This window comes from Atta cephalotes (assembly GCF_000143395.1).
Source record: "Atta cephalotes unplaced genomic scaffold scaffold00002, whole genome shotgun sequence".
Taxonomy (NCBI): Eukaryota; Metazoa; Arthropoda; class Insecta; order Hymenoptera; family Formicidae; genus Atta; species Atta cephalotes.
The window spans coordinates 773,813-799,035 of NW_012130066.1; the positions used below are offsets into that span (position 1 = coordinate 773,813).

Consider the following 25,223-nt stretch of genomic DNA (forward strand, 5'->3'; position numbering starts at 1 on the left):
TTTAAAGCACTTCAGGATCATACATTATTCTACAAATAAATTTTTCCAAACAGTTAAAAAAAGTCTTTCTAATATTCCTTTTAAAAATCTTTTTAGTATTTTTTTTCTTTTAATAAGATGTAACTAGTACTCCAGAATTAATTTTTTAATTATATGTTATTATATCCAAGTAGCAAGCTAATATTTGTCTCATTTTAATAAACATCCAAATGATGTCTTAATGTCAATAATATCAGATTGTTACACAAGTAATAATTAGATAAACACAAAATGTTTTATGGTCAAACTTTTTTGTCATTTTGTATATCAATTGTAGATTGACTAAGATACTAACGAGTATTCTGTACCAGCGTATGGAAATCCCGATTGAAGACACATATAAGCGCAACGCTCGGGCGTATTGATCCCTTTGAAGATATGATAATAACCGGAAAGTGCTCTCAATGTTTTGTCATCTTTGAAGCAGCCTAAGTTGATCGGCATGCCTGTAAAACCTGGAGAATGGGGACACAAAGATTGTACTTTTTCCGGGTACAACAAACCCTGCTGGCTAAGGCACGTCACATTGACAATGCGTTGCTTGCATGCTTGATTCTGAGCACGCGTTACAGCGCTCACTGCTTCCCGGATTGTAACTTCACACACAGGTGTAAAGTTTAATGACTTGCGATCTAGTTTTATTTTGGCGGTGCGATTTCTTAGCTGGGATTGTAATTGAATTTGTTTGTTTGTGTTTGTCTGCTTGTCAGGTGGAAGTTTCAGTTGACGTAAACCTTTTGGCAGACCTTCATCCTCCTCTGGTTGAGAAGAACCACCCTGTAATTTGCCAGAGAGTATCAAGTATAAATAAATTTGTAAATATTCTATGTATTATAATATTCAATGTTATATAGAAGAAGAAAGCATTTAACATTCTTCTGTATTAGGTATTTTATCATTATTTTTATCAATCTATTTTTTTAAATTAACATACTTTTTTTATTTAAATTGAAATTGCTATATCTAATTGATACTTGGTAAAAGCAAAAAGAAAATTTTGTTCTAGAGCAGTCTAGAATTGTTGCAATAAGAAACAAATTTATTGTCTTCCAAGAGATGAAGCTTACCTCTCCAGACGATAGCCGGCTGGACTTGCCCTTGTCATTGTCCAGACCAAAGAATGTGTGTAAGTAGATCTGGACGCATAGCACAGTTATGCCAAAGGCAAAGATCAGCCGGTACTTGCGTAGGCAGCTTGATGATCGACCGCCCGGGTGGCTCCTGATGATCGCCATTATTTTTCGAGGCTCGCTCGCGATTACCGTCGATTACGGCATGCTACCGAGGAAGCCGGGTCCATCGGAGACTGAATGATTGTCTCGTTATGACAACGACCTCATCGGTAAGAATTATCCACTTCCGCTGTCTCCCTCAGCGGAAAATCAAACGTGCGTCTCCACGCTCCGCGTCGCGCCCCATCGCACGTAACTACATATAATTTGCACGAATACACCGAACGCGAGCACTACGACGCGACCATCGCGTCAGACAGTGTCAGACAGCATCCCTTGAATGATTAAGCGCGATGGCGGAGGTTAGATCGCGCGGAGGTTAGGTTAGGATTAGGCTCATGCGTCACAGCGCGCGTGCCCTGGAGCTGCGTCGATTCGATGGCGATCAGGCGGTCCCGCATAGGTTATGGTCTGCGTCTTAAATAATGCAGTAAACAACTTCAGTCACGCTTTTTATCGGTCTATGCGGTCATCCACGAGGAACGCCCATGGCAGCCGAGCGCCGTGAGACAATCCCGCATCTATTCCAAGCTGAACCGGTGAATGCGATGACATAGGCTTGCGCATTCGACGAGAGGGAATACGATTTTTAAGATTTTAAATGCGACGCCAGAAAATGGCAAATGCAATGTTCACGCACAAGACCAAGGTGGAGGATACCATCGAGTGTTTCCTCTATCCTAAGTTCTGCTACGCGTCCGATCCGGACGCGGTGACAGAGGCGAGGCTGAGCGAGGAGATCGTCAAGTACAACGAGGAAATCACTTCGTTCGTCTGCGATCATATCTGGCATAGTGACAGCTTAAATTTCCGTCCTAGAACCAAGCAGGCGATGCTGCTGAATCGAACCCTCGAGGGATCAGCAGTGGAAGAAGGTGAATATTTTAATTTTCACTTGTTGCAGTTTTATTCCTTAAGATAATCAACTAGCCAATAAGAATAATTAATCTTTTTTTTTTGCCAGATTATCATACCTTGCCTCACATTTATGCAAATCAGCGTTTTGATGAGGATATAGGGGACGAATGGTTGACGGTGTTCCTAATATTTAGGCTCACCAAAGTCTTCGACGGATTGATCGCTAGAGTGGTAGATTCAGACGGAGAGTTTCTTCTAATAGAAGGCGCCCATGTCCTGCCACTCTGGGCCAGCCCTGAAACGTGCCAGGATCGTGTGTTCATTCATAACGGTGATATTCATGTTATTAGAGAAAGGGGAACATCATTTCCTAATTTATTAAATAACATAAACGGCAAGCCACATATCTCTAAGATGTCCGAGAAGGTGCAGCTTGTATTACAAAAGCGAATTGGCATTTATCCTGATGAGATTCAGAAGAGAAAGCACAAGGCCCGGGCCTTCCTTCCGGAAAAGGCTGCCTCTATACTTCGTCTAGAACCAAGACTCATAGCTCCAGCGATTAGAACTATCTGCCATTCGGATCCACTCGAACGCAAAGTACAATAGAATTAATTTAACTAACAACTTTTTATGTTCACAAGGTGGTCCTTAAGTGTTTTAAAAAATTTGTAAAGTAATTCCTCATATTTAATTCAGGATATGACAATATATGTCTGAATTAAAGGATTCATCTCTCAAAATCTTTTAGAATACTTAAGGATCTCCTGTATAATCTATTTTGTATAATACATCGTATTAATTATTATAATGTATTGTAGGTTTGTCGTGCCATGAGATATTTCCCTCCCGAACAACGAACCATGGTCAATGTTAAAATGACCAAGTGTTTGTATGCGATGGCGACGCACTGTCGTTATACTGGTGATCCAAGAACAGGTTGGAACATACCACCTGCAACTTGCTCAAAATACAATGCTCATGTTCTCGGAGTTAAAATAGCATGTGGCTTAGAGATGTTAGTGGCTCGAGCCAATGAGGAGCGTAGAAAACGTACCAAAGAACAATCGGACGTTCCCGATGATGTTGAAAAATTAAAGCTGAACGAATCAGCTTTCAACGCTTATCTAGCTCGTTTAGAAATGAACGGTTACTTTAGAGATCTGTTGGAAGGTAGTCAAGAACGTGATAAGCTACTATCTACTGCGAAAGAGTATTTCTTGAAGCATGCTACTTTATTTGATAATCTAACGAATTTGTACGAAAGCGATGCTCAAAAAGTATTAGAAGCATGGGAGAACATACAGACGAATGACATTGAAATGCATGGTAATTTATTTACATATTTAAATGACTTCTAAAAAGTAGCATACAAATGAATTAGTAGTATATAAATATTTATGCTATTTTAAAAAGTAGTATGCAAATAATTCTCAGACTTAAATATTACACATTTAATTATAATGAAGTGTATTTTTTGTACATAGCTCAAGATGAGAATACGCTGAGTCCTGCAGATACCAATAGTTGGCTAAATGTGGACCCAGCGCAATTAGAAACATATTTAAACCAACACTGGGGCAACGTTAAGGATAAAAAATTAGAAAAACAGGAATCTTTAAGTCTCCGAGAAAAAGTACAATCGTTTCTCAACCAAACCAGTGACATTGATGGCGTGCATTTCTTAGGGTATGATTTCTATCTATCGGAGAAATCGACAATTTTAAAAACTATCATCATAATTTATTCGCAAAATATGAAAAGATAGATAGTTGCTAATTTCATTTATAGAGAACAATCAATGGAGAATGACATGCAAGACACAGAGGATGGCGCGCGAATAGATTTCGATGCAGATGTTTTCGATAGTACGTTAAGAGGCATCCTTGATTTAGTTGTTCCGGGAGGAGAGGACGAATTCGAAGGTAGTTCAGAGGGATCGCTGGGTGGTGATGATGAGGATAAGGGTGGCGATATGGACAAGTATATGCGGCTATTAGACTCGCAATTACAATCACAGATAGTAAAAGACGAAAGTTTGGTAGCGGATGATGACGATAATAATAGCACGGATGCTGTAGAGGCAAGTTTGCGAGAAAGTATCGAAGCCGAGGCCGGCGGCTCCGGCCCGGCCGGGAACATAATCGGAGGTCCTGTCCGAAGGCTTATGCACTTGCAGTTGCAATCGCCTACGGCGGTACCGCCCGACTTACAAAGTTAATGGCACTAAATATATAATAGATGATTAACATAGTCGATTCACGTTAACATTCGTAAACATTATTACAACCTTCGCTTCATTCTGCAAGATACATTAAGCATTTGCCATTTCAAACAAGGAGAAAAGACAATGGACTAAAATCTCGTTACTGTCTAAATTATTACACATTTATTACTTAAAATATATACTTAATGTTATCGATCAAAGCACCTTTATCACACAGTTAGTATCATTGATACATATTTCACAACTTGTACTTTTCATCACTCGCTATATCACTGTTTTTCATACAAATTATATAATTACATATATATATAACATATAAGATGTTATTCTTATCGCGGCCATAGAACTAGATATTAAGAATCCTACTATTTGTATATGTAGCATTTTGTTTCCACTTTTGTAACTATTTTACTAAGCATCAAAGTCTTATGTGTAAAGAGCTTTGTACATTTCAATTAGAATAATGAGAGACACGGATGTTTGTTGTGTACAGAATTTGTATATTTCATTAAGACTTGTTAAAAGAACTGTTACGTTATGATGACATGTATACGCGTTTGTGTGCTAGTATACATTGATCTTCATAGAGTTCCGTATAGTCTATCATTTATATTAAAATTTAAGGAATCCACCATCTTTCGGTGCTGTTAGGTAATTGATTATTTAAATGTCTGTTTGAACCATTTTGGTGTCTTGTTTTGATTCTGAGTTGATAGTGATGATGATTTGCCGCTACCGCTCGGTCCCGGAGTGACATGATTGCTCTCGACAACTGTGCCTCTATCACTTTCAGTCGTTGGATCTTGTTCTTTCCGCATCGTGGTGATTCTATAGATAAGTATGCAAAATTTAACGACAATCTGTATTAAATGATGCCATCAATATCTTACCTAGATTTCACAGCTTCAATACCAGCGGCTCTAGGATCTGTCAGTTGTGCTTTTACATTCGAGTTTAGCGATGATAGTCCAGAATAATAAACGATAGCAGAGGGAACAAGATTTTCGTCTATTAGTCGTGCATCGGGGTTTAAAATATGCCTTGGTGGGCTAGTATCTAAAAAGAAAAAAATATATAATAAAATTTTATCCATAATAAAATTATTACATGTTTGCCTTTTGCATAAAATGAATGTGATAATTGCATGTCATTACTCACAGATAGTGAATTCGCAATCCGGATTCTCCAAATAGCTTTTGATGAAGTCCTTGATAGCTTTGATAGTCTCTAGCGGTTCAAACAAACCCTGAAGAACGAATTGGTCGGGAAATTGTATGCGAATTACGGCGCGACGATATTTAACCAATCGATCCAGAATGTGCTTATTTTGATCCAGCTGACGCTGCACCTCCGTCTGAAGCGGAGCGTCCTCGAGTTGCTCTCTGCGACGCTTAGCATCTCGTAAAAGCGTCTTTGCGTCATGTAGATCGAGGTCGAAGAAGCTATCCGGCAATTCCTCCCTCGGCAATGCCTGAGTTCCAGCTTGATTGAACACTAGAGCATTTCTCTTTCCTAACTGTAATACAAAAATCCTCGATAAGTAAATCTATCACTCAAACACAATTGCACGTATGCACAATTACACCTTACAAACTTAATTTCATACGCGTTTTCCTGGACTTCTGCGCATGTTTCTGCAATATACCGATTTGTCCCAGATTTGTCGTGATCTTCGTGGCTGGCTGCAATGGGATGACTTTCTCCTATCTTAAATGTATCTTTCTCTTGTTTTTTGTTACTAAGCGCATCTACTGTTTCATTTTTTGTATCTATTTTCACTTTATTTCTCGATTCTTCCTGATTTTCTATTTTTGATGTGCTTTCTGTTGGTAAATTAATTGTTTCATTTATTGTCTTACTATATTGTGAACATGATGGCACTCTTCGATGGTCACTCGATGAATCATTCGCGACTGACTTTGGAAGCAAAGGCGTAGATACATGTGCCTGTGTTTTTAATTGTTCATGATCACGATATATCAATCTTAATATTGCTTTTCCGCTATTGAGTCCCAGCGATTTTAATGTTGTTTTCTCTAACGCTTCTTTGCCACACACCTGGAAAAATTTGAGCTGTTTACTTTCAGCCTCTCTCATTCGCTCACTTGCATTAAACATAATTATGCAACATCAATTTCTATGATATGCCGTATCGCTTCAAAAGTGACAATTAAAAAAACGTGATTTTGAGTTATTAATCATGAATGAATTAAAATTAAACGTTATCTTATCAATCATTAAAAGTGAACTTCATAAAAAATTGTCAAAATCGTCACAATTCAAATTCTTGAAGAATAATGAAACGAAAATGATAAAAATGATTGAATTTTATCATGTTAAGAATATATTCTTTTCGATATTCTTTGATTATTACAATATTAATAATTTTATATTAAGTAAAAATATGTAATTTTCTCCTTTCGTAGGAAAATTAATGGTAAATTTGGTCACTCACTACAGGATTAGTGCGAAAGTCATATATTTAAAATTTCATAATTTATATGTTAAATTGATGAAATTTTAAATATATGACTTTCGCTACTGATATCTTGCGTGTGCTTTTTTACTCTTTTATTTATATATTGTTTAATTATTAAAAATAGTTATACACTTTTACATTTAACTTGGCTAATTTCATGCAGCTATTATATAAATATAGATAATCTAGGATACGGGGGAGGGGAGGGTCAATTCTATATTTTCAAACAAGATGAAAATTACAAAAGTGAGCAAATTTACTAGGTGTTGACCAATGAAATTATCAGTATTCTAGTAAATTCGCTCACTTTTTTAATTTTCACCTCGTTTCAAGATACAGAATCGAATCCCTGCCCAGCAAGAGACACATAACACAATATAAGGGTCTGACAAGAACTGTCATAACTCTTACTTAGATTTGTAGACATAAACAACGCACAAGTTTTGGCATGTGATGTGTGACTTATTGCTGTCTCTTGAAGACACTTAAATCTAAGTAAATGTTAAAAAACTTTTGTGTTCAGACTCTAACACAATGAATCATTTTATCTTTGTTTAACATTGACAAACAATAACTATATAATTTATTATGTTAAATTGTATCTATTGCTGGAAAGAGCATTCCCAGTGTAATGCAAGTGACTAAATTCGCTATTAATTTTTTGCTGTGTCATTTTTTAAGTAAAAGTAAATTATATATGATATTATATTTCTAAATAAGTGCGAAAAATTTTAGAGACGATCGAAAATTATCGAAAATTATCGAAAATTAAGGGATTTTTATTTTTATATAAACATGCATTTTTGTTCCTCTTGAGAAAACTCTTTGAAAGAAGGAAATAAAAATTAAGCTTAATTTTTCTTTTTAAATTTTGAACAAGTTAGAAAAATGAAATTTAGTGGACATTTTCTATTAGTAAAAAGAACTTACTAATATTAAAAAAAATAAAAAAATAAAAACTTATATAAAAAAACAAGAAAGAAAAAAGCTAGAAGCCAAAAAATTTTTTTTTAATTACATCAATGTAGAAGTTGGAACATAAGTAAAGAAACAATTATATCCTTTAGTTAAGATTTAATAACAAAGTGCTAGCAATAAACAAACTTGCTAATACTTTGTTATTAAATCTTAACTAAAGGATGTAATTGTTTCTTTATTTATGTTCCAACTTCTACATTAACAATGTAATTTTATAAAAATTTTTTGGCTTTTGTAGCCCTTTTTCTTTCTTGTTTTAAATTTTATGAGTCTTATTACTAATAGACATTATAAAAACTTAACTTTTACTTCCACCTTTGAAGGAATTTAATTCTTCATAGAAAGATAGGAATTTATATGAAAAACCTCTCTTAAATCTTCAACAAATCATCTCTTAAAAATTTTTTTACTTAGAAATATCCTGTATTTACTTCACGATGCATGTAGATCAACACAGCTCTCTCAAGGTCAGAATCGGGATACATTTCCATCAACGCTTGAGCCAATGTTATATCCGGCGAAAACTCGCGCAATATTCTCTGTCCATCCTCCGGTTGAATGCCAATTGTAACATTCGACATGATACGAGTTTTTGTACAGGCCACCATCTCCAACTGAGCGTTATTCGGCAAACCGGTGAAGCGGAATATCATATTAGGATCTAGTATCTGACGATTGTGTCTGTAACAGCAATGAGAGATGTAATGTATGGTTTACAGAAATTATATCATTGTGGAAACCAAAGTCTCAAGTGTCATGCTCACTTAATATCATAATCATCGACGTTGAAGCCCTGCTTCTGACATACCTCTTCCAGAACCTGCAAGAAAACCTTTATTTGAAAATCATATCGAGAATATCGTTTTTGTTTGGATGAAATCTATTCAAATGCAAGTACCATGCTAAATCCTCGTCGGACTCACCTGCAGGATCGTCGTATTAATCGTAACTTTTACATTCTGCCGGCGACCGTTTGGCGCGAGAACGATAACCGTCTTGTTTGCCGCCATGGTGACCAGCGAAACTTCAAAGAGGTGCGCTGAATGGCTCAACTATTGCGAAGTCAATCTGTCAACAGCTGATTCGAAGCAACTCACTCATGCAGACATTCCACGTGTCTCTTGATGTCATCCCCTCCTAAAATCGCATAAAGTCTCGTGTCCACCGATTGATCTTTTGTCAATAAAAAAAAGAAATAAAAATATTCGATCGTATTTTTATTGAAAAGAATATACTACGATTTTTTAGCGTGAAAACAGTTACACTTGTATACGCTGTTAATTTTCTGGATCGTTTCATGAGTTCGAAACAGCTGTCATGACTGTCACGTCGTGACAGTTTGTGTACTACATGCCGTTGATAGGCTATTATTGACGCTTGCGCGCGCGATTTAGATAACAGTCGTACGTTGGCAAGGATCCAGGGTGATCCAAGGGAGTCGTCGAGTTTTGTGTGGCCGACCTGCACGTGCACTACAGGCTTTTTACAGGGGGGAGGGGGGAGGGCGGAGGAAGGCGCGAGAAACAACGAACGTGTGTCAAGCCCGTCCGCCGTGCAGCGGGAAGCGGGAATCGCGTGAACCGACAATAAAAGCAACGGAGAGGAGAAGCAGGGACACCCGCGGCGTGTCGCCGTGTGTTTACGTACGACGAGCGACTGCCGTCGCTGTCGCCGTCATCTGACGTCTTGCCACCGTTCGACCACGCAACGACGACACAAATGACGACCTGCGAGGTGAGATCTGGCAAGCCGCGGCACGATGGTCGTATCTTTTAACCGGTATCTGCCGGTGATCCTGCCGGAGATCGACGACAGTGAACCCGATAGCGCCATCGTCGCGAGCGACGTCGGGTCGCCCGACGTCAAGCAGCGCGCTTCGTACACTACGGATGAGCCTGTTGCGAGGAACTGTTCGACCAGCACTAGCACTATCGGCATCGGCGGCAGTGGTGGCCCGACGACGACGGCCTCCGTGACAACACCGGCAGTCACGGTGACGACGTCGGCGGTCACAGTACCGCTGTGTATCCTGGGCGAGGTACAGTTGCGCTTCCTCTGTCCCGACGACCTGGAGGAAGTACGATCGCTCTGCCAAGATTGGTTCCCCATAGGTGAGCATCTATCCTGGAAGCAGCACAAACTCTCTTGCCTACAAAAGAACGAGAGAGGAGCAAGATTGAAAGATATTTTTGTAATATAATTTTAATTCTTTAACACTTTCTCTCTTTTGCTTTTTTGAAATCTACTTTTGATTAATAAAAATGTATATAATTTGAAAAAGATGAGAGAAAAGAAATGGGTTGACATCTCAGAAGAAAGAGAGCTTGACACACAGAAATAATAAAAGTATTGCTTATATATACAATCTCAAATTTCAAAACAAAAATTTGTAAGAGAATCTTCAGATACTAATGTACCTGTTTCTATCAATATAGATTAACTTGAATCTTGACATGGTGTAATATAGTCAATCATTATATTCTTGTTTATTTAATCAATATATTGTTATATTAACCAATGTTAAACAAAGATGAAATGACCATTGTTACACTATATCTCTTACTGAAAAATATCAAATATTTCACAAATTGTACAATTAATTTATTTAATCTAAATTTATTTGTAATATTTTTTATCTATATGTTTTATCTATATGTGTAATTGTAATTTATTTCTACTAGAAATATTTTTTTATTAAGTAACATGTTTTCTATTTGTATTTTATTCTAAAAAATTGCTATAAATAAACAATATAATAAAAAGTGTTTCAACTTAGATAATAAAATAGAACTAACGATTAATTTCTACCTGTACAGATTATCCTTATTCATGGTATGAAGACATCACAAGCTCGTCAAGATTTTATGCACTTGCAGCAGTGTACGGTGGAGTAATAATAGGGCTGATTGTCGCAGAGATAAAGCCTTATGCCAGATTGAATAAGGAGGATCGCGGCATCTTGTGCTCCAGCTTGGGAAAAAATTGTTTAGTGGGTTATATACTTAGTTTAGGAGTACGTCGCGCGTATAGGAGAAATGGCATAGCATCGTTGCTATTGGAACAGTTACTCGCTCATGTCACCGCTCCAGAACGTTCCTCCGTAAAGGCAGTCTTCCTACATGTGCTCTCCAGCAACGCTCCCGCTATATTGTTTTATCAGAGGTGTCACTTTCGGCTGCATAGTTTCCTTCCATATTATTACTCGATCCGGGGAAAATGTAAGGATGGTTTTACATATGTTCTTTACGTTAACGGCGGACACGCACCCTGGGGTATTTGGGACTGGGTTCGTCACCTGGCCGGTGCGATGACCAGTCTCATACCGTGCAGAGTACCACGATGGATTTGGCAACGTCTTTTATGGGCAACCACCATTCTTTCGTACCACAGATGATACATTTTGTGATTTATTATGTTCCATTACATATTTATTTTTCTCTTTTGGATTATAGAGATGTTATACGCATGTAAAGTGCCATAAGTTGACTGGTTCAAGTAGTTAGCCATATTGCGTACTCCTGTGCTAATGCAAAGTTAGAAATGGACATTGATTAAAGATCGATTTATATAACATGAACAAATATTTAAATTCGTCTAAAGTTTGGGCAGCAAGGCTTCAGAGTATTTTAGCACAGCTTTTGTTATCAAGGATTGCTAGTTATTAAGTACATATCGTTATTACAATACTGTTGTAATAGTTCGAGATGTAACTGCCAAAAATAATTAAGTTTAAATAATTTGCACACGTTAGGACTTAATATATCTTCCATCATTTTTAAAAATTATACTATATTAATTATATATTATAATTACTCTAAATTTTGTTAATTTTAATGAAGGCACAAACCTTGACATAATTAAGTATATTTGTCTATCTTTCGTTTGAAAATTGTGTACCCTAATTTTTTTTTTTTTTTTTCTTACGAGGGTAGGGGGAAATCTTCAAAAGACCCCCTAGAGCCCGTACTCTAGGGGAGTGCCGGACTCGAGACATTTGCATCGCGATACTGCATATGTCTCGCCTAACGGCTAAAACCCCCTCCCTTTTTTTCCTTAAAAGATCCACTAGATGAGCATCTATCGAGTATCATTCTTATATTACTTTCGGGAGATACTCATCTATAATTTTATCTATTTAAAACATATATTGCAAATTGTTACAATTTTTTATTTTCAAATTTGTAGAGAAATTTGGAGATCGAAAATCATAAAGCAAATTATGATCTTTTAAGCAAAAATTATTTAAAAGACTGCATAATTACGATTCATACTTTGTATACCTCTGCTGCCACATCGACTGTATAATATATGTATAAATTGTGTACATATTTTGTATATTAAATAAATACTTAATATATTAACATGGAACAATGAAAGTAAAATGAATTAATAATCCCATCCTGATTACTAGAATATTTTGAAATTTAGTAGAATCTACTTGGAAAGCAACTTAACTAACTTATATTAGAAATACCAAATTATTCTTGATTATACTTTTTATTTTTCTGTTTATATTTTTTAGATTCATGCCGTATTTTTCTTTTTTGTAAAACATAAAATTCTTTTTTTAGAAATTTTCTTTTTTGAGAAATTTTTTTGACTTCAATATCTTTTATATTGATGACATTTGTTTTTATAACTTTTTTTCATATTTATTCATTTGGTCTTTTTTTTAGTAAGAAATATTAGTACTTAGATAATTTTTTTTTACATATATGGTTATATGTTTTTATATATTTACATAATATAGAAATATCTTGCATACATATTTACATATATTTGACATTTTTGTATTCACTTGTCATACTTATCTTTAAAAGTGATCCTACATGGTCAATAATATTGGGTTGTCCGGAAAGTTCGTGCCGACTAAAATTTAAATTTTAGTACATTTATTAAATTAAATTTTCTGCGTTTAAATTTTCCTTCAATATCGAACTTTCCAGACAACCCAATACTAATATTGAATCAATAGTAATGGCAGATGTATCAACATTTTTAGTTTTTTACAACCTTATTACAATCAGTATTATTAACAATATATTTCATTTCAGTTTTATGTACATTATCTATTGCTCTGTGACATGAATCCTAAGCGTACTGATGAAAATCAGTATTCTTTGTTAATCCATCAATATTATAACCACACATAATCAGTAACATTATTGTCAATATTGACAGTATTATTGACATGTAGGATCATCTTAATTCTAATTGGTATTCGCTCTGAAATTTTTTTTAACTGTCCTTCCTGAATTCAGTATACCCGACAAAACTTTAAATTATTGTATCTTTGCTCAATTGTTTTTAAAAGGAAAAAGATTATGTAAAGTTGTGAAAAATATTTGTTATAAACAATGTTTCACGTTCGGTATGTAAATGAAAAAACTGTCTGGGTCCACTAGAACGCGAATTAGGAATAATTTTTGTATTGAAAGTGATTATTCCAACACGTATAAAAAAATAAGATTTTTATTGAAAATAGTACGCGAAGTAAAAACAAATATAATTAAAAATATAACGTATGTTTCTTTGAATACAAATACATACGTTTGCATACATAGAATGAAACTGATCAGTTTTACTCATTACATTATTCATGATCATATTATTGCATTGTTTAAAATTTACATCGATTAAACCTAAGTGAGTTTTAAATATTAAGAAAAAATAAAATCCAATATTGATGGAATGGAAGATATATTTAATGCGCTACATCAAACAAGACTAGAATAAGATCTTACACGCCAAAATCGTAAAATATGAGAAGTATTAAACGATTCCATATATCCACCCATTTGCAAATATGATGATGATGTAAGAAGAGAGCAAATAGGTATAAAATGCAAAGATTGAATCATCATCATTTGATATATATGAATTATATATTCCAAATGGAAGACAAAATACTTCTCGATGTACATACATTTATTATATATTTCTTCATCTCCATTATATTATGCAGTCAATGTTGATAATCACTTTTTTTAAAACCAACATATGCGTCGTATGCATCAGGTTTAAACATATTAAATCATACTCATTCTACAAGAAAAAGCTAAAATTCTATTTTTAAAAAAGCATTTCAGAAAAATTGATTCGTTAATCTTTAGAGGATGAGGATTTTATTTTTAAAATCTGTTTCCTCAAATAATAGCGAATTCGGTTGGACGCATTCAGTACGCACTGGTGTATTGGTATACATAGATTGACGTAAAGATATCTATTTAATGTAAATATAAAAACGGATTAAATCGCGAAACTTTCAATACACTTTATTGTTTAAGAGAAGAATATATATTTTAGAGATATATAGAGAGATATATATTTTATAATTCAAGATATATTTGCATTTCATTGTTATATTCAAATTAAATCAGTGTGCAACGGCGTACTGACTTTAATATCCACATGGTGTGCCCAATCAAATTCGCTGAGATTTATTATAAAATCACTATTTCTTTTTTTATCTTAAAATATAACACCGTTTCTATTAAGATAGCTTTTCCGTCCTATAAAAGTTAACATACTGGCTATGTTTGCACTGAGACCTATACGCGGCTTGATCTAAGGTCAGGTCATCTCTCAAGTATTTACAGCAAGAGACCTAAGTAATTTAGGTCGAATTTGGGATATAGACCGTGGCCTAATTTCACGGTGTAAATGTAGCCATTAACTTAATTATGATTTGAAGGCATTTGTTCGTTTCATTCTATGTATACATATATTTTTTTCGACGCATATGTCATGTACAAATCTTTATAAACGTCGTTAATGAATTTTTCCTAATATTTCGTTTTTAAAATCGATTTGTATATACAAACTATATACATGTAAATATAATTTTACAATATGTACAGTAGATACATACAGTAGATAGATACATACGCGTTTGTATTACAAGTTAAGTACTTCTGGGAGGTAATGTTTGATTTATCATTTGAACTAAAGTATTCATATTTAATGTATCGTTTGTATCATGCGGCCAACTCCAAATAACTCGTTCCTTGAATGCTTGGGCGAAACTTGCTACAGCATCAGGTGGTCTATTGTTCAATTTGTTTCGAACTTCAAATTCCGATTGTCTGGTTGATACATTAAAAACGTAAAATTCATTAGCCTTTTGACTAAGATGACGTGCCCATGGTTTAACAATACTTCGTATGAATATCACGCTGTTAAATGCTGAATAAACGGGTTCTTGCACGGGTTCCTGCAAATTCATTTCACGATACTCTGTTGTATTAATTGTCATGTCGCGTTCCAATGGATTCTTCGTGAGTTCGAAAGCGATATTCGAGGACAATTTTACGCGCTGATCTGTTATTCGTAATCTTCTATGTATATCTGGTGTCAGCAGGAATCTTTCTTTAGCACGAATGCAAGTGTAATCATTCGGAGCCGGCTTCCACAGCGCGTCGCAAAATTTCTTCGTAAGATTAGATCTGAAACATCAAATGTGACATCAAAATATTAGTAATACAATGATTAGTCATATTAATAAAATGTCATTCTGTTGAACTTGTATCCATGTATTTAAATTTAAATCAATGGTATTTATATTTTGAATACATATTTATATTTGAACACATACTTGCTAAAACATTAAATTAAAATTAACATGTTAATTTTTTAATTTGATCTGTGTTCATTAATTTGCATATTTTTAATTTATGCATAAGAATATTCGAATAGCTATTACAAATATCAATATTTTACATTATGTTATTAACATTTTATAATTTTGTTGACAAAACAAAAGAAAAACTTACCGTTGGGATAAATACAGCTTGCTTACATCCTCTCCACCAAGCATGTACGCATCTATAATATGTAATGCTCGTGTCTTTGCAAAATATGTTCCCGTCCATTTTGATTCGTTTACTAGTTCAGCATATACAAGAGTATTGGACGGTAGTTCGATTTTTATTCCTTTATCTGCTGCAGTTCTCCACTTGCCTTTTACATATCGGTACACCTGTTTTCTTCCTAAGCTCAAGTAAAACGTCGCCAACTTATCTTCCTCGAGATACGGACCCGAACAACACGGCATACAATACCAATCGTATGGCTGATTTAATATCGTATTCCGTACATTGTCGTTTTTTAATTTTGTCGCTTCACATTTGAGTAATCCAATGGAGTCACCTAATATTTCCTGCGCCTTGTCTTGCGGCTTTGATATTTGAGGCCTTATTCTAGTTCTGTCCGGCAAATCCCAATACTTGAGGCATTCTTTTCGCATCTCTGCTTGTTTAGGTTCAATCAATGTTGGATCTTCACAAAATGCAGCAATTTTTAACAGATTTATTATCTGTTTTTTTCCTAAAGTATCGTTAGAATTTCTCAGGTATCTTAAAAATTCCGCGTCTTCCTCTAATACATCAAGAGGTACTATTTCAATCACATCGTTGCTATCGTCTCTTCTCGAAAGCAAACAATTAATATGAGATAAATAATCCATCACTATTTGCGTATCCTTTTTCTTCCATTTACATATCAAATAACGTTCTGAATTGGCTGGTCTGGAAGTATTAGGCTTAAAAATCGAAATACTTTCAAAGCAATGGTACATCAGATAAATAAGCCCAACGCTAAATGGTGTAAATAGATCGAACAGTTTTGTAACAAAATGTCCACTTGGTCTCACTATCATCAACGCCACTAAGCATTGACATAAATATAATTGCTTCGATAAAATTTCCTGTATGTTTTCTTGACCTTCCACTGAAAATCCTCCATCTGACATCATGAAATGTACGCCTTTACCATCAGTATGTCCCATCACTATCGATCTAAACTCCCTTTGATTTTGCGCGTCAAATACATTTCCGTTGTCTTTGCTGCCATAAAACGGATGGAAAGTTTCACATGGTCCAGCGAAGAAGTCATCCAATGAAAAATCATTTTCGTTTTTCAAAGTGAATCCAAATCCTTTGGCATGCCACTTCTTTTTTGACAAAATGTATTCGCTGAAACCACCTGGACCAGCACACACATCTGCGAAGTATAGCAATTCGTTGGGATCAACATTTTTCGGATTAGTGAACATAAAATCACACGCTCTGTCTATATTCGCCATCTTGACTGCTGCACGATTCAAGAAGTTTACACATCGAATTGTTTCATATGGATTTGAACGCGTTCTTGCTTTACGCATTTCCGCTTTGTCCAATCTGTCAAATATAGTTTTAGAATCAATGATCTGGCTTAGAATATTTGGATTGCAAAACATGGTCTCGTCATCTATAGTATGTTTCTTTGGACCATACTTTATCCAATGCAACAAATTCATATCTTCAGTAAAAGGTGCAACAGAATGTATGTTTTGCAACCATTTAATATCTTCTACAACTTTTATTTCTTCTTCTGCAGGATCCCACTTCAGGCTTGCTTCCTTGAGACCCGGCACGTAATGTCCTAATCCTCTTCGTCCACGTTGCTTAACTGCTTCTATTGGTTCAACACGACCTTGATCGTCTTTTCCAAGACCTTTACCTGGCTTGTATCCCATTTTTTTCATCATACGCTGAATTTTCTGGGGTACTTTACTTTCGTTGGCGTAAACTTCTGCATTATCTATCACTTCATTTTCTTCAATATATTTCTCTCCTGAAGATATATTAGTATCAAACACTTCTCCATTATTCAATTTCTTCCTTTTATTCTGATGTTCGTAAATACTATCGTGACTGGTATCCATTTCATATCTATGCTTTTTGCTATACTGCTCGCTATCATAGATAGAAATTTCTTGCTCATGCTGTTCCCCATTATATGAAATCATCGAGTTATCATAGTGATACATTGTATTTTGTATCACATACTGGGAATCTTTATTGACATCACTTATGACATCCTGTTGAGAATAACTATCAAAAGACTCCGTCATTCTTGGTGTAACATCCTCATTACTAGTAATACTATCATCAGTACCTAACAAAAGACAATATTCCATTTTTTATAATCTATCTTTATTCTTTAGAATTCTACAAATATAGATTAAATATATGGAAAATAAGAAGAGAATACATACTACTATCCATGCTGTCTGCTAATTTCAGTCACTTCTTAACGCTGGTAAAGGTTTTCTAACCAATTCTTTTAACCTATATTGTAAAATGCATTTATTAGAAATTTAAAAATTACTTGAAAGAAATTAGTATAAAAATAACTTTTTACAATATTTAGGTTTCAACAAAAATTACAGATTTTGAAGTGAAAGCTTTATGGTATATAGACAACAAAAAGTTTGAAAATTTGTAGATTTTATAATCATCTAAAGTAATTTTAAAGAACGTACATTCTAACTGTATACTTACTAGAATATAAATAATAGTAAAATCTATCACGATATGCTATTTAACTATAACTTATTCATGTTTATAACATCTTTTTCTTTTATAATATCTTTTATTTATAAACGGTCATTTGTTATAAGTCATAATATTACGCACAGCACAGTGGCCCGAAACTATCTGAAGCAGCTCAAAAACCCCAAAGTTTCCGAGTACAGCCTGTATATATTAGTATATATAGGGCTACATTCGGAAACTTCTGGGAATTTGCACGATATCTAAAAGTGCCTTTATATGGAACCGTCAAGTTTTATAAATATTTACGTTAAATGTAGAAACATGCGCAATGATATGTTAAATAATTTAATTGAAATGCATTGGATCTAATGTACATATACTGCTGATAGAGGCATCTTGTAATTTATGTTATATAATATAAACAAATATAAATTTTCAGTATTATATTTTAAAACAGTAGTGTATAAATGAACATAATCTTTCTTAATTTATTTTGCGTCAAGTATCTACAGATTATTGCATTAAGATTTAGATTTATGCACAATATTTTTTTGCTAAATATGCTTCACGCTTGCATGTAATGGCGCCTTAAAGGTACTTTTTCATGCTTACGCTCATTTTCACTCATAAGATGCGAGGAACGCATTATCAGCACTATTTGTATCATTGTATCCTTGTTTTACGTCTAATAAACAACAAAGATAGAATGACAAAAGAAGAATAGCTAACAGCGTTCTCCTTGAATGTATCAAATATAATTCATAAATCAGCAAACGAGAATGGATTAAAATGAATTGAAATTTTTTTCTATCCGAATGGGTATTTTAAATAGCAAATACTTTTATTGGATTTAATTGGATTCAATTGGATTCAATTGGATGCAATTGAATTGAAAAACTGCATTTCCTATTCAAATTTTGAATTAAACAATATTCACAATTGTATTTGTGTGCATAGAAAAAGCTAATATTATTTTTAGATTGAAAGGCATAGAGATATGCTGTAATTCCTAAAAATGCATTCAGAATTGAAAAGTTAATTTTAAAATTCGTGAATCAATATTTCTGAAAATCTGAATCCATTTCAATTCATTTCAATCCATTCTCGTTTGTTGGGCGTATAACAAATCAAATTAACCAAGACTTCTTATAAATCAAAGAATTAGAAAGGACAGGGGCAGTAGGAGTCAAGCGCAGAAGACGTCGCGCGAATAATATATCTATGAAGTGTAAACTTCTTTATTCATTAAAACGCTCTTGATTCTTATTACCCATATTCTTTCCAGTTCTATAATTCATAAAATATTTACAAAATAATCATAAACAAGGATTCATAAATAAGGAAAATAAGGATTTATTTTAAATGTTTTGTACATATTTTTGTGATTTTAAGTAGATTGCACAGATCATAAATATAATATATAAATATTATGAAATATTTGTTGTAAATATTGTAGTAACTTTATTACACATTTACAATAAATATTTCATAATGTTTATATTATATTTATGATCATTAATGCTATGAAAACACATAATAAAACATTATAATCTAAGTAAAAAATATTTACTTATTAAAAATATTTATTTATTTTTTATCATAAAATTACATAAATATTTAGTCTATATTTTAATAATATCATGAATAAATTAAGCTTTATATAATATTTATTATAAATATTTTATACTATCAGAATATGATCAAAATTGATGCTGGACAATGAAAATATATGAAAAGGATGTAACATCATGACACAACACTTTTAATTTCATTATGGCGTCATGCCTAGCAAACGAGAATAGATTGAAATGAATTGAAATGGATTCAGATTTTCAAAAATATTGATTCATAAATGTTAAAATTAAAGTAGCATATAGTTTTCAATCTTGAATGCACTTTTATTCATTTATAGGAATTATATGGAGCATATCTCTGCCTTTTAATCTAAAAATAATATTAACTTTTTCTGTACATTGTGAATACTGTTTAATTCTGAATAAAATTTAATTCTGAATTAAAATTTTGAATAGAAAATGCAATGTTTCAATTGCATCCAATTGAATATAATTGAATTCAAAAAATTAAATTAAAAAAAGTATTGGCTATTTAAAATACGCATTCGGATAGAAAAAAATTTCAATCCATTTTAATCCATTCTTGTTTGTTGGGTAGTGCTATACATTTTTCATTTGAGTGATGCTATTTTTAAATTCTCGTTTACGGAATTTTGCAGCGTCATGCAGCGTCAAGCCGCCATCTTATATCGTACAAAGGCATGATTCCGCCTACGTCGCGTGCTGTTGTGTGCGACGCAAAAAAATTCACTTACCTATTTAAAGATTAATTTGTAGATTAAACCAGCAGCAACAGTACTCCTTTAATTAATCAGAGTCGTCCGAAATGAAGAGAGCCACAAATAATACGCAAATTGCACGGTACAATCGAACTAGATACGTCCGCTTAAGCGCTTTGAGGGCCTCTGATCCGCGACACCCCTTTTGGGCCTCTTGGCAATGAGGGTGGATCTATCCCCTCTACTTCTCCATTGACGCCGCTCTCTAGCGTCAAATTGGGCTGTGTTCCAAAATTTACTGCCAATACTGAAAATGTATAGTATACATAACATAAACTGTAGATTTTCAGCGCTGTAAGTTTCAGTAAATTTTAGAACACAGGCTTAGTGGAGCAAAATAGGAAAGCAGATTCTCGAGAATCAGAGAGAATCAAGGGAAAGTGGATAGCGTTCTCTTTTCTGATTGATTCCGCCATTTTTTCCGCTCACTTTCGCAAATGTGTGCATGTACACGTACTGACAGGAATGATGTTCCCTGGCGTTCAGCACGCGGTGTTAGGAGCTCTGCACAAAAAGGAATAGAAAACAGAGAACAGAGAGAGAATAAGAATTTCAACCATTTATCAGAAATCATGTATTGAATACACAGTTTCTAGGTTGAAATTCTTATTTTTTATTCTCTGTTCCCTGTTTCTTTTATTGTGCGAAGTCCCTTATACACTCATACCGAAGCGTACATGTACGTGTTAGGCCGTGTTCATATCTTGATGGAAAAACGGAAAATGGAAAGGCAGTGGCCAATCAGAATTCGCGCTGGTAATAAGTAGCACAAAAAGCCGAAATTGTAGACTACCAACTAGAGCTTCTGATTGCTGCTGACTGCTGCTTTTCCGCTTTTCCATCAAGGTGTGAACGCGCCCTTATTGGAAACGCGTGATGGCGAAGGACATGAAGAAAGAAAGTAATGGAAAATCTCCGATATTCTTTAGCACAAGGTGCACGATTAAAAGAGAAAGCGTAATTAGACGTGATGCCAACTTACGGTGTCCTTTCGCTGTCTCATACATTTGTTATTAGTATGAGTGAGAAATCTCGGTATCTCTTATTCGCTAATATTCATAATAATACTTTTATTATGCACAAAATGTAGTAATTATGCATAAAATTTTTTAATACTGTAAAAAATTTTTGTGCATAATTACAACATTACGTGTAATTTTGAGATTCATTGTAATAGTTTTGCATGCATTTATAAATTTTCAGTGTACAAATGAAATTAATATTTTGTACCGAAAGATTGCAAAATTAAATTTTAAGTTAAATATAAGAACATATAATAAAATAAATATGATATAATATTTGTGTTTCGATATACACTGCCAGTATTAAAAATCTACAGTATATGTAACGTGAATTATAGATTCTCAGTATTAGCAGTGCATATCGGAACACGGCCAATGTAATGCCGCGCGTCGGCCAGGGGACACTATTCCTGCCGGTGCATGTACGTATATCAGAGTATTGATTCTCTAACTTTCATCATAATAAAGTCACTAGATTATAAAATAATTGATGATTTCAGAAATGTCGCGTAAAAATGGCCGTGCACATAGTACATGATTTGAAATACACTGATGATCACACATGTGATGTGTACTTTCGTATTTCTGAACAGTTCTGAACTGTACTTACGCGCCCTTCGTGTACTTTTATGCACAAAACTTCTACGACAAATAAATCCGTATTAAATTAAAGAACACATAAATTGAGCATTCGTACATATTCCTTTGCTCATAAATTAATTAATTAGAACTAAAAAACATTGATTTACATACTTGACGGCTTCATTTTCCCAAATAAAGCACGCAATACAAATGCATAAATTCGAAATGGTCGCATTTCACGTGAAAATGGATGCGAGTTTGCGATATTTTATAAATCTAGTGACTTTACATCGTGATGAAAAGATGAGCCATCTCATAGGAATTCGTTCGGCAGAACGAAAGAAGAAATTTCTTGTTGAGAGATAAGATTCCAGAGAGAAAGATTGACAGATAAAACGAGAGAAGAATTACAACAGTGTGTTGATACGATAACAATTTTAAAATTAAATCTATTAAATATTGTTTTGCACAAATACCTAAAAGAAAAAAACTTGTAAAATGGCAATGTATATGCTGTTTTATTACTTAAGATTTGTTCGCGTCCAATATAGCGACTAGATGTTCGCGTCGCGTTAGAGCATTCCATGGATCAATTAAAACCCATTCTACAATGGCAATAGCAGTAGTGGATTAAGGAGTAGACGTAGAAATCAACCAATCATAATCGAATGTGAAAAGGATAATCAATTATGATTAGTCAATTTCTAAAATGGATTTAAAAGAGCAGGCTCCATTGCCTTACCTCAGAAGGTAGTACGATTGGGGCATCTTACGCACGCATACATAATGGTTGAAAACATTCTATATTGAAAAAAGTATTTCAGATTTTATATTATATCAAAAATACATAAATAAATGCGTTTTTGATATAAATATAAAAATATAATACAACAATACAATACAATATTAATAAAATAAAATAAAATAATAAAATAAATAAAATAAAAAGAATAATTAGATAAAATAAATAAAATTAGAAAAATTAAAAAAATAAAATAAAATAATATTAATACAATAAAATATAATATGATCTAATATAATAGAATATAATATAACTTTTACATAGAAAAGTAGACTCATGTAAATACAATACAATAAATTAAAATGTCAAAGCTTTTTAAAAAAAACTTTTTAATAAAACGTCATTCCGAACGAAGATTTCTTCAATGATTATCCTACTATATTCTGACAATTAAATGTCAATTTCTGATTAAAAAATTATTATATTTAATTCAATATTGATGAAAATTTATTTTTCACTTACATTAATTTATATAGAATAGTCAATCGTAATATTTTAACGCAGGAATAACTAAATAAGATTAGCCTAGAGCGATAATTTTTATTATATATTATATATTATATGTTAGTTCGTTGACATTGGATGGGGTTACATAAATACGTTTTCTTTATTATCACTGATGAAGAGTTTGTAAGTTGAAACGTTTGAAATTTATAGCGTTATACGAATGTAATAAAAGACGAATTTTATTAGTTAACTACATTTGCTCATTTTTTAAAAAATCCTTGACATTTTAATTTATAACTTTTATATTTATTAAAAACGCATTTATTTGTATAAAAATGCTTTTCAAATAATCGAGGTAATACAAAATACCCGAAACGAAACGAGTCCGACCTATTCGAATGTGGTCTTAGGGATTAGATTAGGTGATATGCTCACTTGTCCTAAATTTATGTCACTATGAACATTGGAGCACATAAATGCAACTGCTTCAAAGCCATCTTACCTGTGATCCAAGTGCTTTCTGGGTTAATTTGGAATATGCGACGCGAACAAACCTGTAATATAAATCGACACTAATAAGATACTATTAAAGATGGTCGACCTTCGACAAATTTTTGTCACTATCAATAGGATAATTACAGTACGATGACATTATCGACAATTGATACGATAACATTATCGACAATTGAAATTTATGATTATTAACATAAATATAATTTGGATATTCATAATTTTTTTATTATATAAATGCTATATAAGTATGCATTTGTAATGTAACATCTTATACATATTGCCGCACAATTACATTTAAGAATCCATGTATTCGGTGAGCTGCGGCAAATTCTGCGATGGCCACCCAATAAATGAAAATGGATTAAAAAAAACTGGATTAAAAAACTGCATTTCCTTTTCAGATTTTTTAATCGAGCAGTATTTATGACGCACAGGAAAAAATATTATTTTTAAATTAAAAGATATAGAAATGTGCTTTATGCAATTCCTGTAAATGAATAAAAATGCATTCTGAATTGAAAACAATTCATTTTAACATTCGCAAATGTGTATTTTTGAAAATCTGATTCTATTTCAATCTATTCTCGATACAGAGTAATCACACGATGTAGAAAATGGATGTAGTGTCTTTTTGAAATATGAAAAATAGACTCCAATTAATTATATTTTTAAACTATTTGTTTATGATAAGCGCTTATTAAAAATATAATGATGTAATTCACATAAATATATATTAATAAATTATTAATTAAATATATATATATATATATATATATAAATTAGTTGTAACTTTATTATATATTCTATAAAATTCCTTGACAATATAAAAGTTAAACAATGATACAAAATTATGGAATTATGGAATTTAATTAATTGATACAATCAATTTAAAAATCTTTTTCCTCGGTATTTTCAGATAGGAATTATAGCATTGTTTATATCACAACTTGTTACATATAAGGAAATTGTTTTGATAGCTTCTGTGGCAATTAAGAAAAAAAAAATAAATAAATTTTGTAAAATATTTCCATAAAAGTATATTTAAATTATCGTAGAATATACTGTATTATTAGGATTTCGATATCTTTCTATACTTCTATTATTTTGATATATTTATATCTAGACAACTTTTTGACTAGACTGCATATTTCGTTCTTTTTTATGTTCGTGACGGCTAAAAAATTTTAATAAAAGAGAAGAGTTGATATTGAATATCGTATGATATTGTATATCGTACATAAATGCCATCATATGTCGATATTACAAAAATAATACATTATTTAATGTGTAACGCTAAATATCCTTATATATATATATATATATATATATATATATATATATATATATATATATATATACTACAACACACACGATA

At 33.0% G+C, this 25,223-nt stretch overlaps 5 protein-coding genes across 5 annotated transcripts in view; 2 read left to right on the forward strand and 3 right to left on the reverse strand.

Moving 5' to 3' along the window:
- LOC105619481 (xylosyltransferase oxt) overlaps positions 1–1,274 on the reverse strand; it is a 6,387-nt gene extending 5,113 nt beyond the window's left edge. Inside the window, exons 1-2 of the mRNA XM_012201000.1 lie at positions 1,107–1,274; positions 335–816 (exon numbers count right to left, since the gene is read on the reverse strand). Coding sequence (XP_012056390.1) covers positions 335–816; positions 1,107–1,274 — 650 coding nt within the window. The remainder of the gene's footprint in view (positions 1–334; positions 817–1,106) is intronic.
- Positions 1,275–1,872: 598 nt separating this feature from the next.
- LOC105619492 (protein SGT1 homolog ecdysoneless) lies at positions 1,873–4,350 on the forward strand. The gene is made up of 5 exons (XM_012201011.1): positions 1,873–2,146; positions 2,236–2,729; positions 2,951–3,458; positions 3,617–3,818; positions 3,921–4,350. Exons 1-5 carry the CDS (start codon positions 1,873–1,875, stop codon positions 4,348–4,350), a joined length of 1,908 nt encoding a protein of 635 aa, XP_012056401.1.
- A 665-nt stretch (positions 4,351–5,015) lies between these two features.
- Positions 5,016–8,823, reverse strand: LOC105619503 (tether containing UBX domain for GLUT4). The gene is made up of 7 exons (XM_012201022.1): positions 8,737–8,823; positions 8,578–8,633; positions 8,245–8,494; positions 5,947–6,414; positions 5,515–5,872; positions 5,247–5,412; positions 5,016–5,184 (listed from the first exon to the last, which is right to left on the reverse strand). Exons 1-7 carry the CDS (start codon positions 8,821–8,823, stop codon positions 5,016–5,018), a joined length of 1,554 nt encoding a protein of 517 aa, XP_012056412.1.
- Positions 8,824–9,572: 749 nt separating this feature from the next.
- On the forward strand, positions 9,573–11,207 carry LOC105619513 (N-alpha-acetyltransferase 60). Its single transcript, XM_012201034.1, has 2 exons — positions 9,573–9,924; positions 10,630–11,207. Exons 1-2 carry the CDS (start codon positions 9,573–9,575, stop codon positions 11,205–11,207), a joined length of 930 nt encoding a protein of 309 aa, XP_012056424.1.
- Positions 11,208–14,717: 3,510 nt separating this feature from the next.
- On the reverse strand, positions 14,718–17,859 carry LOC105619524 (cap-specific mRNA (nucleoside-2'-O-)-methyltransferase 1). The gene is made up of 3 exons (XM_012201045.1): positions 17,850–17,859; positions 15,586–17,749; positions 14,718–15,258 (listed from the first exon to the last, which is right to left on the reverse strand). The coding sequence occupies exons 1-3, from the start codon at positions 17,857–17,859 to the stop codon at positions 14,718–14,720; spliced, it is 2,715 nt and encodes a 904-aa protein (XP_012056435.1).
- Between the last annotated feature and the right edge of the window lie 7,364 nt (positions 17,860–25,223).